At 42.8% G+C, this 17,088-nt stretch overlaps 1 protein-coding gene across 5 annotated transcripts in view; it reads left to right on the forward strand.

The window, feature by feature from the left end:
- The window catches only part of TBCE (tubulin folding cofactor E), a 130,604-nt gene that overhangs the window by 111,189 nt on the left and 2,327 nt on the right, over positions 1 to 17,088 (forward strand). For all 5 annotated transcript variants that reach the window (XM_069954459.1, XM_069954458.1, XM_069954461.1 and 2 more), the window contains exons 13-15: positions 3,446 to 3,599; positions 4,540 to 4,608; positions 7,169 to 7,228. In XM_069954459.1, coding sequence (XP_069810560.1) covers positions 3,446 to 3,599; positions 4,540 to 4,608; positions 7,169 to 7,228 — 283 coding nt within the window. The remainder of the gene's footprint in view (positions 1 to 3,445; positions 3,600 to 4,539; positions 4,609 to 7,168; positions 7,229 to 17,088) is intronic.

Here is a 17,088-nt window from a genome sequence, read left to right on the forward strand (position 1 = left end):
GGGGAGGTAACATGTCCGATATACATGGGGGTCTCGGCCGTGCGTTCCAGAGGAGCACCCGAAATAGTGTACCGATAGGTCGGGTGTCGATGTAGCCACATCGACACCCGACCTATCGGTACACTATTTCGGGTGCTCCTCTGGAACGCACGGCCGAGACCCCCATGTATATCGGACATGTTACCTCCCCGCAAATGGAAGGTGGAACAGCATCATCTAGATGAGTATATCTATATCGCGCATCAGTGATTGATATATACCTAGGATGTATCTTTAATCCTAGAGGTTTGTCTGTATCTCTATCTAGGATACTTTATCGGATTTCTTGCAAAGCACACAAGTTTGTTGTAAACCCTCCATGTCAATGTGAAACATAGTCACAGCAATTTCATTTATAATTTGTGAGCGTTTACACAGTGACACCCTATTGTAGTATATCTATATCTTATAGCTTATCTATTCGTATATAGTGCAATATAGATAATTGTTTACATCCCATATTTGGTGCAATATAAATAATTGTTTACATCCCATATTTGGTGCAATAGAAACAAATATTTATCTACATCCCATGTTTAAATGATTAATGTCCGTTGGTTCCCTGATGAACCCGTAATAAATAGACGGGGGAAACGTGTAGGAACGTGCATATTTTAATTCATTGGTTGATCTGTAATGTATATAGTTCACAGTGTGTACACGGTATAATTTGTTTTGGTTTGGATTGGGATTTGTAGGGTGACACTAGGTTTTTGTTGTTTTTTTCCCCGTGCACTTATTTGAGGGTAGGGACCGTCATCGTGGTTGGGGCCACCCTATTAAGGAGGTGATCACCCCAAAAGGCAGGGATAATTTATTTATTAATTTTATCTAGTGCAGTGTGCACCTTTCCCTCCCCCAATTTATAAAATTGCTATAGGTCCCATAATCCATCACCCACCTATCTGTCACGGGATTTAGTTGTCACAGTTTTTTTGTCACATTAGTTATTTTATTTTTTTGATTGTTGTTAGGGCTACAATTTTAATGAGTAAATAAAAGTTATATTTTAGACCTTATATAGTCATTACCACTCCGTATACAAACAGCAAATTACAATAGTAAGATATTAACGTTGCCCTTAATCACAATCATATAAGGAATCAGACCACATAGAGATTATTTATCTAACTGGTATAAAGTAGAACCCGTCTAGCAAAAAATTTGATTTTATCTTTTATTTTCTAAAGAATCTAAAGAATGGAAAGTGGAATCAGCTAGTTTTTATACCAGTCTGGTAAATAACCCCCTGGGGTCTGAACTTTTTACATATTTCTTTCTAGGACGAATATTTTCAGGGACTTTACATTTACATAAGAGGTTTAGATAGGATAAGTTTTAAAAGTTTTTTTTTTTTTTTTTTTAATAAAGCTGGAGTACATTTTTTCCATCTCCAAACACAAAATTGGCTCTTTAAAAAAGTATGTGCCCTAAAAAAATAAGTGCTCTTATAGCGATGGATAAATAAAGATACAATACCTGGAAAGGGGTTAATGATGAAAAACACTGTTGACGAACATTTATGTTTTTATAGAATTGTATAAGCAGTACTTCCCTAATATTGGAGCTGGTGAACTGAATCGGGACACTTAAAGGGTTAGTGCGGCGCTAAGAAATTATTCACAAAAAAACACACATTACAAAGTTATTATACAACTTTGTAACACATGTTATGTATGTGAATCGCCCCCTTCCCCGTGTTCCCTCTTCCCTCGCACGTGGACCCGGAAGTGTAGTGTACCATACATACCTGATGCGTGTCGACCCCTGTCCCCGATCTTCTGTCAATGACATAATCTTCGGGAGGCCGGCCGAATCGCTGCAGCCGTCCCTGATGCCGACCCCCTCTGCCGCGTCATCGGCTGCTCAGCTGCGGCTGAGCAGCTGATGACGCGTCCGCGTCAGGTATGTATGGTACACTACACTTCCAGGCCCACGTGCGGGGGTGGGGGAACATGGGGAAGGGGGCGATTCACATACATAACATACATTACAAAGTTGTATAACTTTGTAATGTGTGTTATTTTGTGAATAATTTCTTAGCGTCGCACTACCCCTTTAATATGTTGCAGCCTCAAAACTACCCTGTGTTCTCTTTAAAGCCATGTTCAGATGCTGTAAGAACAGTGGCTTTTGTGTTGTGCGTTGTGGTGTGCCCTCACTCCAATATGCCGTAGACAACAGTGTAAATTGCGGCCGGGAGCCGTACTTTACACTGTAAGCACAGGCTGTTTTGTACGGCTGCTGTTCACCGAATAGGGGCTGTACAAAATATACACATACACTGCCATGCAATAATCAGTTCTGTTTAATAACGGCCGTTGTTGCACTCTGCAACAACAGCCATTAAAGTGTGTGAACATGACTAAAGGGGTACTCTGCCGAAACATACGTTTTTGCCCATGGTGAGACTAACAATTCATTCCGTATGTGTTATCTATTCAGTCTCCTTCCCCCAGTTCTGAGCTGCTGATTTCTGCTGAAAACACAAAACACTGTGTGAGAGCCTTTTTCTTCGTCTCCCCCTCCTTTCCCCTCCCTTCTGAGACAGCTAATGTAACGGCTTTATAGCAGTCTTTTATAACAGATTGTTTTTATTGAATTGTTTTTCCCTTTTAGAACAGTAAGAAACAGTTAAAACAGAATGATGTGAACAAATGACGTGATTTGAGGATACAATCTCTGAGTCCGTAATAACTTCTTTCACTTTTCCTCTAAACATTCATGCCATGGGGTTCATGCATATATCAACAGCATACAAATAATCTTGAATTGTATACATTATTTCTATAGATCCTTAAGGAAAGTAATGTGTACATACATCAGGTGGTATATAGCCTCACTTTCACTCAGTTTATTTTAATTCCATTAACCCTGTAGAGGCAAGGTGGGAGAAGGGGGCTGTTCCATGTTATATTACTTTAAGACATGGTGCTTAGGAGAAGTTGCATGTGGTTCCTTCATAGTTTCCATAGAGTTGGTGCCCTGGCAGGCTTTATCTCTAACTTCGTAGCTTTGTAATGCCGGGAGGGTTAATCTGAGGTTAGGTTGTTGATGAACTCACTGTGATTAATCCTCCCGACATTACAAAGTTGCAGATAGGGACTTTTTTTACATCAGCTGTCTCGGAAGGGAGGGGGAGGAGGTGGAGAGAAAAGCTTACACAGTTTTTTGTGTCTTCAGCAGAAATCAGCAGCTCAGAACTAGGGGAAGGATACTGAATAGATAATAGCAAGTATGGAAAGGAATTGTTAGTCATGGGCAGCAAGATATGACAAGTTATGTTTAAGCAGAATACCCCTTGAAGAAATTAACCTTATCTAAGAGTACTACTTTTATATGTTGTCGCACAAAACTCTAGTTAAAGCCATTTTTGGTACATTACTACTTTGCTATTTCTTGATAGATTCTTCCACAGGAAAGAAAGGGCGCTGAACTTGACTACAGGAAAATGTTTGGGAATGAATGGCTAAAATCAGGTGGAAATCAGAACTGCTTACTTAATAACCCATCAGTGGAATTTCTTCTAGAACATCCTCGATACAGTGAACTTATAGAAAGTAAGAAATACTGTAAACATCCAGAAACAATACAAAGAAATCTCATGGGCACTCAAAAGCTACAGAAGTTCATTATTCAACTTATAGGGGTATTCTGCTCAAACACTTTTTTTTATTTTTTTATTAAACCTTTTTATTTACCTTACTTTGTAATGTAGTTTATCTAACAAGTCAGCTCCTTTCCTTCTTTGCCCCTTCCATTGGAGATGGCACCCACGCAGAGTTCTTTGTGTTCTGGCCTAGTATGTGCGTTGCGCAGGTATATGTAGGGACCGACTATGGTGGTGCGCTGCATGTCAGGAAATATAGTTTCCCAACCCGCGCCATCTTAGAAATTTACTGACTTTTGAAAAAATGGAGGAACAGCAGCAGCTACAAAGGTGGAAGTTGTCTCAAATTACTTATGGGGAAGCAGTTAGTAAGACATGCAGAGTTTAGGAGCGTTTTATAAGGGAAGTTATAGGCTGTTTACCCCTGTAACGCATTAAATGTAACCTAGAGTGCATTAGAACTTAGACACGTAGTCAGACAGGACGATGTGCTGGTAGCCTGCTTACATCCTGTCAATAACTCTTCAATATTTTAGGCTCTAATGCTAAGAGAAATCTAACTTTTTGAAATATTTTTTTTTCTTACTTTACCCCAAAATGGAAGACAATGAGCCTGGCATGCATCAAGCAGCATGCTCCCATGTTTGACTTCTGGTTGTACTAAAATTGCTGGGGTGAAGCATAGGTGTCCTTCTAGGGCAGTAAAGTTGTCGTGTGTCATTTGAATGTTGGATACTGGATAAAAAAAATCCATCATACCCCATTATAAAGCAATCCAGTTGTGTCCATTATGTGACTGACCTGTTTTTCTGCTCTTCTAAGGGAACAGAATATGGGAACACAGATATGAGCACAGCATAATTCCTAACTGTTCTTTCTTTTCATTCTAGAATATGGGGCACCTGATGATGCAGAAATTAAGCAACCACAGCCTTTTGCCTTGAAAAATCAACTGCTTAGTAAGTTTGTACCATACCAACATAAAGTGGTCCCGCAAGTTACAATATTAATTGGTTCCAGGACGATCATTGTATGTTGAAACTCTTGTATCTTGAGACCAAAACTCTCTGGTTCTGAAGCCCCTGAAATGGGGTAAAAAAATAGAAGATAACTAATATGTCAAAAGCTGGAAGCTGTAAATTACTTTTTATATAGAAGACTGAAACATATTTAGGGTCCTGTATAGATCACACAGGGTCCCAGAAAAATAAAATAAAGCTGACCTCGCCTAGGGCCTAAAGAAGCAACTCATGCTGGCGCAAAATATGTAGTATCACACTGTACTGTACAGAGGTAGCCAATCACTGTATGCACTTCAATAATACTAGGGTTTTACCAGTAAAATGGCCACTTTTATTGGTCATTTAGCTAGTTTTTCACATGTTTTGCAGATCCTTACTGTAGCATTGTATATTTAGTCTGGTTTATAGATACAATGGTTCAAAAACCATAGAAGCATATGCTTGGCAGGTCCTGTGGTCTTCAGAAGGCCCCCAAGATTGGCATGTAGCCGGGACCTCGCCGCTGGTATTCAAGTCTGTAAGTATAGTGCGCTTGCACCACTGGAACCATTGACTTGCCGCTGTCATCATTCGACAGCAGCATGTAATGGGTTAAACTACCCAGAGTGGTAAATAATAGAAGAGAATAATAATAGAATAAAAGAACATAATAGAACATTCAAATGTTGACATCTAAGTTGTCCAACATGTTCACATATGTCTTTTTGCAAAACAGTTACATTGTGTGCAAATGGTAATGTCTACAAGATAAATAAAATAACTATATTAACCCCTTGCCGCAAAATAACATTCCTGGAACGACATGTAAAGCAGGTAGTTTCTATCCTCCAGCTGTCCCTAGCGCCGATCGGTAAGCAGGAGAAGGCTGTTTCATACCGCCTCCTCCTGCTGCCCCTCTGGGCAGTTAATCCCGTGGGCGCCGCAGTCCATGGGACCACAGTGTCTATGGGGCCGCCAGAGGGATATTCGCTCCCCCCCCCAGGCTTACCATAGCAACCCAGATGCTCTGCTCTGAGGCAGAGGTCTGATCGTTTGAATGAGCTTTCAGAGTTCTGACAGCTCATTCATTCTCTAATGCACTACAGCACAGATCACGTGCTGTAATGTATTATAGATATTATTATTATTATAGATTATAGATACACCTGAAAAGTTAAACACATACACAATTACACACACAAACAAACAAATAAGTTAAATAAGTAAGTAAATAAATTAAATATAAAATAAATATACACATTCCCCACCCCTTTATAAATCACCCCCTATGAATAAGATACACATATTTGGTATCACTGCGTCCGTGATGACCCCATCTATTAACCTGTTACATTAATTATCCCGCCCTATTAATGCTGTAAAATAAATAAATAAAACTAACCAAAATGACATTTTCTTGTTAATCCCGCCCCCTAAAAAAATAGATAAGATAGATCAAAACATCACATGTACCCAAAAGGTGTACCGCTAAAAATGTCAGCATATGCTACAAAAAAAGCCCTCACATAACTCCATTGGCAAAAAAATACAAATATTATTGATCTTACAATATGCAAGACCCAAAAAGTTTTTATAGTATAAATGCCATAAACTATAGCAAAAGCTATATAAAATGGACATCACTGTAATCGTACTAGCCTGATGAATAACAACATGTCATATGTGACGTATAGCTGCTAAATTGTGTTTTTTATTTGTTCAACCTCAAAAAATGTAATAAAAAATTATCAGGGTGTCACATGTTCCCCCGAATGGTACAGATGTAAACGTCAACTTGTCTTACACAAATATTTTGGCACCGCAAGGCCTCTGTGACATTGTATAATGGCTACAAAAATGGCTGAAATAAAAAAAGGCCCCAAACTTCACCAGGTCTGTCATGTCTGCGGCCTGTGGTTAAGTCAGGTGACGCACTGCGGCCACATATGGGGGATTTCTAGAAACATTAGAATAAGCAGATTAAATATTGAGTTCCATTTCTCAGTTAGTATTTGCTGTGTTAGAGGAAAAAAATGGACTAAAATGGAATATCTGCCAAAAAAATGAACATTTTAAATATCTCCTCCAACTTGCTTAAATTTATACGAAACACCTAAAGGGTTAATAAGCTTATTAAATGTTACTTTGAATACTTTGAGGTGTGCAGTTTTTACAGTGGAGCGATTTATGCGGGTAACTAACATACAGGCCCCACAAATCCACTTCAGAACTGAACTCTCCATAATAAAATCAGAATTTGAAATTTTCCTGAAAAATTGCAGCAAAATATCGAAGCCCTCTAACTTCCTAACAAGTAAAAGGACGTTCACCAAATGATGTCACCATAAAGCAGACATGTTGTAGATGTTGCAGTAATAATTAGTTCATGTGGCGTGACTATTTTTCTTAGAACAAGAGAATTTTGAAGTTTGATAAATTTAGCTTTTGTTTTATAGTTAATGTAACTTTACTAGTTATAAGTTGTATGAATTATTTAGTTGTTTCCTCCTCTTTATAGCCCTAACTATTATGTGCCCTGACAGACCAGATCAAAAGCCAATAAAAAAGAAATTACCAGGTAAGCAAAAATTTGCTCCTAGTTTTTCTGTTTTCATTTTTAAAAAGATATGTGAACTTGTAAATTGAACATGAAAAGGAAGCATTCTATTAATGAATTGAAATGTACTGGACATGCATACAGTACACCAAACTGACACAACATTTATGTGGTAGCAAAACTTTTTTGTGAAAGGAGTAAACAGCTCTAATTACTTATAAAGTTTTTTTCCCAAAACTAACAAGATTTCTATTTTTACTTTATCCCATTTGCACATTAGGAAACAAATATATACTGTGCTTCATTTCTCCTCCTCCTGTGTGTATATCTACTGCTGTCCCATACTGCAGGACATGTTTCACCTAACTGGCATCATCAGGGGATATTGTTAGAAAAGTATCACAATGAATTACAGTGAGGTGACACAGTGATTTGAATTTTAACTTGCATGCATATATTCACTTTTAAATATGATTTATAAACTAATGAAGTAATAAAAGTTATGTTGGAGTTGGAAAGATATTAGTTGCGTAAGGGGCTCTAGGGATAAAGAATGAATATGAATTAGGGGATTCTTTAGGCTGTTATATGCTTGGTACATTTCTTGTGGGCTGCACTTCAATATGTCAGACTAAATAGGTGCCCATATTAAAAAATAAAAAAAAAAGGAGGCATTTTATGCCACTTTTACCTACATAAATACATTGAGACAAAGGCCACAGTAAACATATAAGAGCAGGAGAGGGCACAAGATATGAGATTATCTGAAGATGAACCAATGAAAATGTTTATGTTAAAGGAGAATCTTTGCTTATTAGCAGCAAATAGCAGACAAAGCAAGGATGAGATCTGAATTGAGGAAGAATAACAATGACTAGAAATACGAAATTACTATTCAGTACTTAGGGACAGATATGTGGTGCTAGGAGGGTGTCAATGACACCATCAAATTATATGAAATGTCCTGGGAGTTGTCAACTGCTAATTATCCATGTGATATAAGATGTAGCGTTGAGGGAACCTGTCAAAATGTTCGGGCTAGGCATAGTTATTTGAACCTGAATGCTCTGTGTTTGATTCCCTGTGGCCGCAGAAGTTAGATGCCACCAACCTTTGCAGCCACGGGGAGTCAAACGTAGAGCATTGGGGTTCAGATAATGCTGCCAAACCGGAACATACTGACAGGTCCGCTGAACACTAGTAAGATGCAAATGTCCGTGAATAAAATTTGTGGAACTACTTCAGTTTCATGGCTCTATGAACAGGAGACAACCAGGAGTAAAATTCTTATCTTTTTGAAACCATGATTATTGGATTTTGGATTTGCAAGAGTTTTTAAGACTCTTGAGGCAAAAGATGAAGATAGAAGCACATAATAATGAATTCATAGACATGTCACCGAGCGTTCCTGTCGTCTTTACGGGGAAGGGTAAGACAGAGCTGTTGCGGCAGCTTATCTGTCCAAGAACAAAGGGGCTAAGCAGCAATTTTTCCATCATGTCACCCATATTTCCACTGAAATCATCTTTCAGTAGAGTTCCATACACTTTATACTGACACCCACAGCTGAATGTTCCCTGCTCCATAAATAGGGACTAGGGCAATAATCATGAGAGTATGGAAGGATTCTGCATTGACAGGAGTCTGTCAGTGTTTCCGGAAATAGTTGACAACAGGGAGCAATATTTATAGTGCTTGAAAAAGATCCCTATAGAAATGAATGGCAAAATGTTCAGAAATTCAAGCAAGCACATAGCAGGCCATGGCACAGGAGATGACCAGGGCTGGGGATAAGTTGGAGGGCTTGGAAAACTGCTCCCACCGTAACAACCTGCATATAGTTGGAGTCAGTGAGAAAGTAGGCCTTCCTGAGCTCCAGCGCTTTTGTAAAAGTGAGATTTGCCTAAATCCCTAGGACTGCAACATGCCTGCAGAGTGGAGCGGGCACACAAATTGGGAATCCCCAGTATAGCAGATCCAGTACCTCTGATAATATACCACAAAACAGAAAGAGAAAGAAAAAACGGACAGGGGCGCCTCGTGTAATTCCTCAATATATAAGGAGTAGGATAAGGTGAAAAGAGGCTCACCTGAAAGCCACTTGGGCTTTGTGCATATCACACCTTCCAAACTGTGGGGTACAAGTCTAAGTCCAGAATGTGATCCAACTGATTGTGGAACTAGGTACTCTAAGGACTGCTAAGCTGGCTGTACCAGAAACTGTATACTCCCAAAAATGTGTGGAGCCCATGGAGGTAATACGTCAGAAACAGAAAAAAGCATATAATACTCTAGCTCAGTGCTCTCCCAAAAATGAGTTTTCGATGGTTAAAAAACGTTAATATTATTTATTGAATAAATAAGCACAAAATATTACTCGTTTCGAAGACTTGTCCTCTTCATCAGATACAAGAAAGTGCATGGCAAGTAATAAAAACAGACTACTTAAATGGACAAAATGGGAAACACCACCTATGGGTGTTCCTAAAACAGAGAAGGAGTATACAGACTTAACAGGAGACATTAAAACAATATAAATCATTATTTTGTATAAACAGATAAAATGAAATAAGTATGACACAATGATCATAAGTATGACACAGATCATATGATAAACCATCTGCGGATCGCCACTATTCACTAACAGACTTCATACTGTAACTCAGAGAAACTTACATTGTACAACTTACAGGCAGAGAACATGACTGAATGCGGGAAACTCGCTGCTTTCATAAACTCAGCTGCAGTGCTAGAGCGCAGAGTTAAGTGGGTGGGATAGCCATTGCAGCTCACAGTCATCAGATTAAACTCCTGTGTCGTATAGCTAGCTGGACTGATACCGTGGCAGAGTTAAAAAGGGGTGGAGTAACATATCCCTTACAGCCAGAGATCGTGATGGCATAAAGCGTTAACAGCAGTGGGACTGCAGTATACTTCAGGGGCCAAAACAGCCATATACAGTGTCGGACTGGGGTACCTCGGGCCCACCAATAAAGAACCAGTGAGACACGACATGCTGACCCGGTCCTTTCCTAAATTCATCTGTATCTGTGACAAATCTCAGAACACCCTACATTTATACAGCTCCCAGGGTATGCTGGGAGTTGTAGTTTCTGAGGGAACAACCTTTTAATAAACCACTGTTTGCAGAGTCTCCTGGTGGCTGCAATCTGTGGGTCACAACCATCAGCCCTAAGGGTCCAGCAATACATCTGTCTACAGCGGCAGTTATCAGAGGATTGTCTCTTTTTACTGTACTACAACTCCCAGCATATCCTGAGGTCTGCAGACTGTCAACTTGGGCCTCTCTTTCTCGACCAAGCGATGCTATTGGTGTGTGTGGGTGTAAAATATATTATACACACCAAGACCGATATTCCCAATAACACCAGTATATAGGAAGGAAATATTATCTCCATACATATTACTGCTATGCTGTTACTGACCAAATCCTGTGTACTGAAACCAATAATACCAGTATACAAAGTGGAAATATTACCACCACAACCACTACCATCACCACCACCATGTTGTTACTGACCAAATCCAGTATACTAAATCCAATAAAACACAGTACCTGATTACAAGTAAATAACACCACCACATACTGACTAACACCACCGCATACTGACTAACACCACTGCTACTACTGAATAAAATACACTGTACAAAGACCAGCATCACCTTGTCTAGTCATATAGAGATACCCAGCTCTACACAGGCTCTATACTCCATATAAATTATAGAGCAGTTATATCAGGTGACTCACAGGGGACGTCTTCTCTGATCGGAGTTCTTCCCTTTTCACCTTTCTTCTCCATCTGTCCTGGACCATTATGCAAATTTCTTTGAGCCACGAATCCACAGAATCTGCCAGACAGACATAGTAGGCTCCTCACTCTGTCACCATCCTCCTCTCTATACAAAGTGCACATCTGTATTGGCCCCTTTACACCCTCATTTAGTGGGTAGTCTGACTCTGTGACCCCCTTATAGTATATTATATAGCGCCCCCCCCAGTAGTCCCTCTTATAGATGGCTCCTCTGTGTAGTCCCCATTATAGATTCCTCCTGTGATATCCCCCTTATAGATGCCCCCTGTGATATTTCCCTTATAGATGCCCCCCCCCTATTACACCCCTTATAGATGGTCCCTCCTGTGATATCCCCTATAGTTGCCCCCCTGTGATATTCCCCTATAGATGCCCCCATGTGATATCCCCCTTAGAGATGGTCCTCCCTGTGATATAGAGAAACTGCCCCCCCCCTTATTATCCCCCTTATAGATGGTCCCTCCTGTGATATCCCCTATAGATGCCCCCTGTAATATCCCCCTATAGATGCCCCCTATGATATCTCTCTATAGTTGCCCCCTGTGATATCCCCCTTATAGACGGCCCCCCTGTGATGGGGAAAAAAAATCACAACTCGCCTCACAACACGCTCCCCCGTCGCTATTGTCTTCTGCTCTTCTCCCCGGCTCATGCGCAGCCCCCTCTTGGTGTCCCTGGGGATTCCCGAGCAGGCCCGGCACCAGAACGCTCGGTGTGTGCCGGGGCTAGTACTTCCAGCACAGGGAGCATCTCTAACATCTCTAACACCCCCAGGGAGCCCCGATCAGTCCAAGGGAGGTCAGTGTGCTGCCTGCGTGGGGGGCTGGGGCCTACCGATGGCCCAGTCCGACACTGGCCATATATATCGTAAACATGGATGTGGAAAAGGGGTTTCTGCTTCAGTGTCTCGCGCCATTCTCTAAACCATGGGTATCAAACTCAATTTACCCGGGGCCGCTGGAGGTAGAGTCTGGGTGAGGCTGGGCCGCATCAGGTTTTCCACAAGAAGGAGGACTGGGGGGTGACACAGGGGACTGGGGGAGCTGGGGGGTGACACAGGGGACTGGGGGGAGGAGAGGGTGACACAGGGGACTGGTGGGGGCAGGGGGGTGACACAGGGGACTGGGGGTGACAGAGGGGACTGGGGGGAGCAGGGGGTGACGGGACTGGGAGGAGCAGAGGGTGACAGAGGGGAGCTGGGGGGGGGACTAGGGGGAGCAGGGGGGTGACACAGGGGACGGGGTGACAAAGGGGACTGGGGGTCTCTGAGAGGGGACTGGTGGGAGCAGGGGGTGACACGGGACTGGGGGGAGCAGGGGGTGACACAGGGGACTGGGGGTCTCTGAGAGGGGACTGGGGGTGACACAGGGGACTGGGAGTCTCTGAGAGGGGACTGGGGGGTGACACAGGGGACTGGGGGGAGCTGGGCACACACCCCTCTTCCTCCTCTCACCCCTGGCACCAGCGCTCTCCTCTCAGCCGCACATGCAGCTCCTCGATCTCTGGAGGAGGAGGCCGTGGGGACTGCAGGGTGAGGTGATCGCATCGCTGCAAGTCCTAGGGCTGTAAAGCAGGATCGGGGGTCTGCACTGCATCCCCCGATCCTGCTGAACAGCCCAAGGACTTGCAGCAATGCGATCACCTTGCAGTCCCCACGGCCTCCTCCTCTAGAGACCGGGGAGCTGCATGTGCGGCAGGGATGCTAGGGGGCAGCGGCTCTGCTAGGCGGCTGTAAGCACCTCTCACCTGCCCCGCACCGCCGCCGCACACCTCCCCTCCCACCGCCGCCGCCGCCGCCCACCTCTCTGTCGTCTTCGGGAGGCCGGCTGAACAGCTGCAGCCGTCCCTGATGCCAGCCCCCCTCTGCCTCGTCATCAGCTGCTCAGCCGCGATTGGCTGAGCATAAAGTTAAGCTCAGCAAATCGCGGCTGAGCAGTTGATGATGCGGCAGAGGGGGGCCAGCATCAGGGACGGCTGCAGCCGTTCGGCCGGCCTCCCGAAGACGAGCACAGTGTCAGGGCTGCACTTACAGGAAAGTTACCATTGAGGTGGGGGCCTCAAATTAGTATCCAGAGGCCCGTGGGCCGCGAGTTTGAGACCCCTGCTCTAAACTGTAATGGCTGTAGTTTTTCTTTATTCAGTGTACTCCCTATTGAACAAATTTTAGCCAATAAATGATAAATCCCGGCACTCGCTTTTGTCAATGCTTCTTCAATTTATTGTAACATAATATACGAACGCTGCACTTATCATTTATTGGTCAATTGTTGTTGCCACGAGCACCGCGCCACTACAAGTGCTGGAGTACCGGTTGATATATACAGGAACAAATTTTAGCAGTAGGCCAGCGTTTCCAGAGAAAATTACTTGATATGTACACCGCAGCCCGTATCCCAACTAACAGGTTGTAGGTGGGTAGATCCAAGTGGTAGTTTGAGGATTGTCTAGGGACCTCCAAAACCTCCAAAACACTCCCTTAGGTGAAGTGGCGCAGATGTATCGTAGTTTCTCCAAAATTCGACATTCACAGGTGAATTAATAGTAAACAATATACATTTGTTCAGACAGCGCGTTTCGACATGTATAACAATGGACAAGCCTATCTCAAGCCATGACTGTCGTACAAGCCGAAACGCGTTGCCTGAATAAATTTATATTTACTATTAATCCACCTGTGGATGTCGAATTTTGGAGAAACTACCATACATCAGTGTTTTTGAGGTTTTGTCAGTCCTAGACAATCCTCAAACTACCATTACTATTGTTCAATGACATTTCTTTGGGAGTCACAAAACACAGGAGAACGTTCAGCACCATTTGCTCATCATTATATAAAGCTGATAGAAGGTTTCAGTTCCAATGACCGGCAACCTTAAAAGTGTTTCACAGCGATGGCTCTACTTCACCTTTTGTGTCCCTAAAGTAAGCTGCGGCAGCGCCAAACCTAGAGACGTGTACATCTATAGCGCGACCTTCACATCACCAGAGCTGCAACCAATCATGTCGCCTATGGAAGCATGGGCCTCATTGCCGGCTAAAGGGTTGGTCAGGAGGCTCCAGATCCAAAACATGAGATGTGGATCGAAAGAAGGGAGCGCGTGTATTTTACGCACTACGATGAAGATGTTAGCCAGGCTAGGGAAAGGCAGATTTCCCCCATCTCACGTGCTAGCACTAAAGGAACCCAATGGGCCACACTCATAAGCAGCCTTTGGTTATAAATAACGTGTTGACAGATTTTTACTCAGACCTCTACCAATGGACTCCACTGGATTGCTTGGAAGTAACTCGTTTCCTTGGCCAATTGTCTCTCCCAGCGCTGATGCAGAAACAGAGGGACTCGCTCAAGGCTGATATCACCAAAGAGAAGGTTTTCGCTACCATAAAGGCATTGCAGAACAGTAAATCTGCAGGTCCGGATGGGTATTCTGGAGAATTCTACAAAATACTTGCAAATATCTCTGATCCTACCGGAGTACTATACAGGCATTTCCAACACTGGGGTTATTCTTCAAATGTCCAAATTAGTCCATATTAAAGTTCTCCCAAAGCCAGGGAATGATCCCCTGGATCCAGGGTCATATCAGCCCATCTCCCTGATCATTCAGGGTGTTAAAATTGTTTTGAACATCCTGGCGGACAGATTAGCTAAGTTCTTGCTGGAGCTGATAGGAAAACACCAGGTGGGATTCGTGCGCACAAGGTCAGCGGTAACGAATATCCGTAAGGTGATTGCGGTGCTTGATCGTGTCCAGCATCGGCCCCGGCCAGGAGAACAGCCTGCCCTTCTTACGATGAACGTGGAGAAGGATTTTGATAACGTGCTATGGGGACTGGCTGGGGTTGATACTGGACAAATTTGCCATTTACGTGTGCTTTCTGTACCTCTTTAGATGGTTTATACGCGGACCTTTCTGCACGCATCCATACCCAAGGCATCCTATCAACCCCCTCTAAAATTGGAAAAGGGGACGAGGCAGGGGTGCCCCCTGTCTCCCTTTCTTTTCAACCTGGCTATTCAACCCCTGGCCAGATATCTGAATCAAACTGACTTCTTGGAAGCATTAAAGGTGGGTCCAAGGTCTGTCAAGCTGTCAATGTTCGCTGACCACTTCTTACTTTTCCTAAACAAGCCTGCTCTCCACTGGCTGAAAATCATAGACTTTCTAACCTCCTTTGGTATTTTTTCAGGCTTTAAAATAAGATTAAACTCCTCTCTCTGGGTACTGCTGTACCAGCCTGGCTACCCAGTGTTAGCCATTTCAATGTTAAGGGCGCCTCCTCTTTTGTAACATATCTTTGCTTCAAAATTGGTAGGAACTTTTGCTCCCTTTTTATAGTCTTTAGTATTTGTCCCTCATTAAAAAAATTACAGCTGAATTGAGAGACTGGGAGAGTCTGCCCTTAACCCTATCTGCTAGATGTCATCTGATCAAAATGATTAGCTTCTCACGCCTGTTGTATCCGCTCCAAACTCTTCCCCTCCTGCTGACCCATAAAGACACAAACATGATTAACAAAGTCTTTACTAAGTTTCTCTGGAGAGGTAAACAGCATAGGATATCGCTCACTAAACTGATGCTTTGCAAAGCAGAAGGGGGCCTAAATTTCCCAAATGTGCGGGGTTATAATTTAACCTGCCTCTTCCAAAATATGATGGACTGGTTACACGGTTCCTCCTTTTTTTCCCCAACATGCTTCTGGAACAGGCCCTGGCTTATCCATCGGACATAAAATGCCTCCTCAACACCACCTGTTCCAAATTACCTCCAGACATCAAATGCTCGGTCTTACTCCGGGATACGATTGTCACATGGAAGGAGATGCGTAAGGCTTTTGGCTTTTCTCATATCTAAGTGCATGCCTTTGGCACGCCACCCGAAATTCCCCCCAGGGCAATTGTTACCGTGGTTAAGACAGGGGTTCCACAACCCCTCATAAGGCGGGAACACCGTGAGTGGCTTACCCTATTAAAGCTCAGCGCAAAATTTCAGCTGCCATCCTCTTGGTTCTTATATGCTGATCAGATTTACATCTTCTATATTGCTAAACTGTTGGATTTGTCCAAAGAAGCTGACTCCCATACGTTGGATGGCCGTAAAGAACCGCGTAAAGCTTCAATATCTCTTTTATTTAATGCAATTCATAAAGACCTCTCTAAGAGGTCGGCGCGTTGGACACAAGACCCTGTTTTGGCAAGTTGGGCAAGAGTTAGAAAATGCAATAAATGAGAGAAGGTGGGAGACATATTTCAAATTAGAGCTTGGGGCTCTATATGGGTTCAATATTCTGCCCTCGCCTTACTTTCTGGACAGGATTACTGCCTGCCCAAAGTGTCAAGCCTCTGACCAACCTGTGGCACGGAGTGTGGAGTTGCCCCAATACCAGACAATATTAGCGACAAGTATTTGACTACACAACCCACTGAAAAATTAAGCTTTCCACTCACCCAAGTACTCCTGCTCCACCAGCCCCATCCCCCAGATGCCAATGACAAAATACGCTATACTCCCCCAATTGGTGCACATGGTGGCTCTCCACTGTCTGTTTTATAATTTGTTATCTCCATCTCTCCCGGATATTCCTATGGTGAACTTTATTTGAAAGTGGATAGAATAGACACGGAATTTCACAAAAACAAATCGACCAAACACTTTTTTTTTCCCGAAATGGTGGACCTGTATCATAACACATTTTGACCAACAATCTATAGCAGACATTGTACGACCATTCGGATTTAACGAATGGTATTGTAAAGTGGACCTGGCCGACTCTCTTGTTAGATTACAGATCTCTTAATTATACTGTTGTATTGTTCTCTGCTGTTATTTTGTCATCATGATTGACTGTCTACTGTTTCGTGGCCGGTCTCCTATGTGGAAACGCATTTTGGACTACCTGATTCTCATGCTGTTAATGCCGTTTATGTCCATTGTGGATGTACTTTGCACATGCTAGTGCTTTTTGTTTTATTATTGGTTTTTCTGTTTGTGCAAATATATATATATATATATATATATATATATATATATATGTGTATATATATAT

Source organism: Dendropsophus ebraccatus, chromosome 15 (genome assembly GCF_027789765.1).
Source record: "Dendropsophus ebraccatus isolate aDenEbr1 chromosome 15, aDenEbr1.pat, whole genome shotgun sequence".
Classification (NCBI taxonomy): Eukaryota; Metazoa; Chordata; class Amphibia; order Anura; family Hylidae; genus Dendropsophus; species Dendropsophus ebraccatus.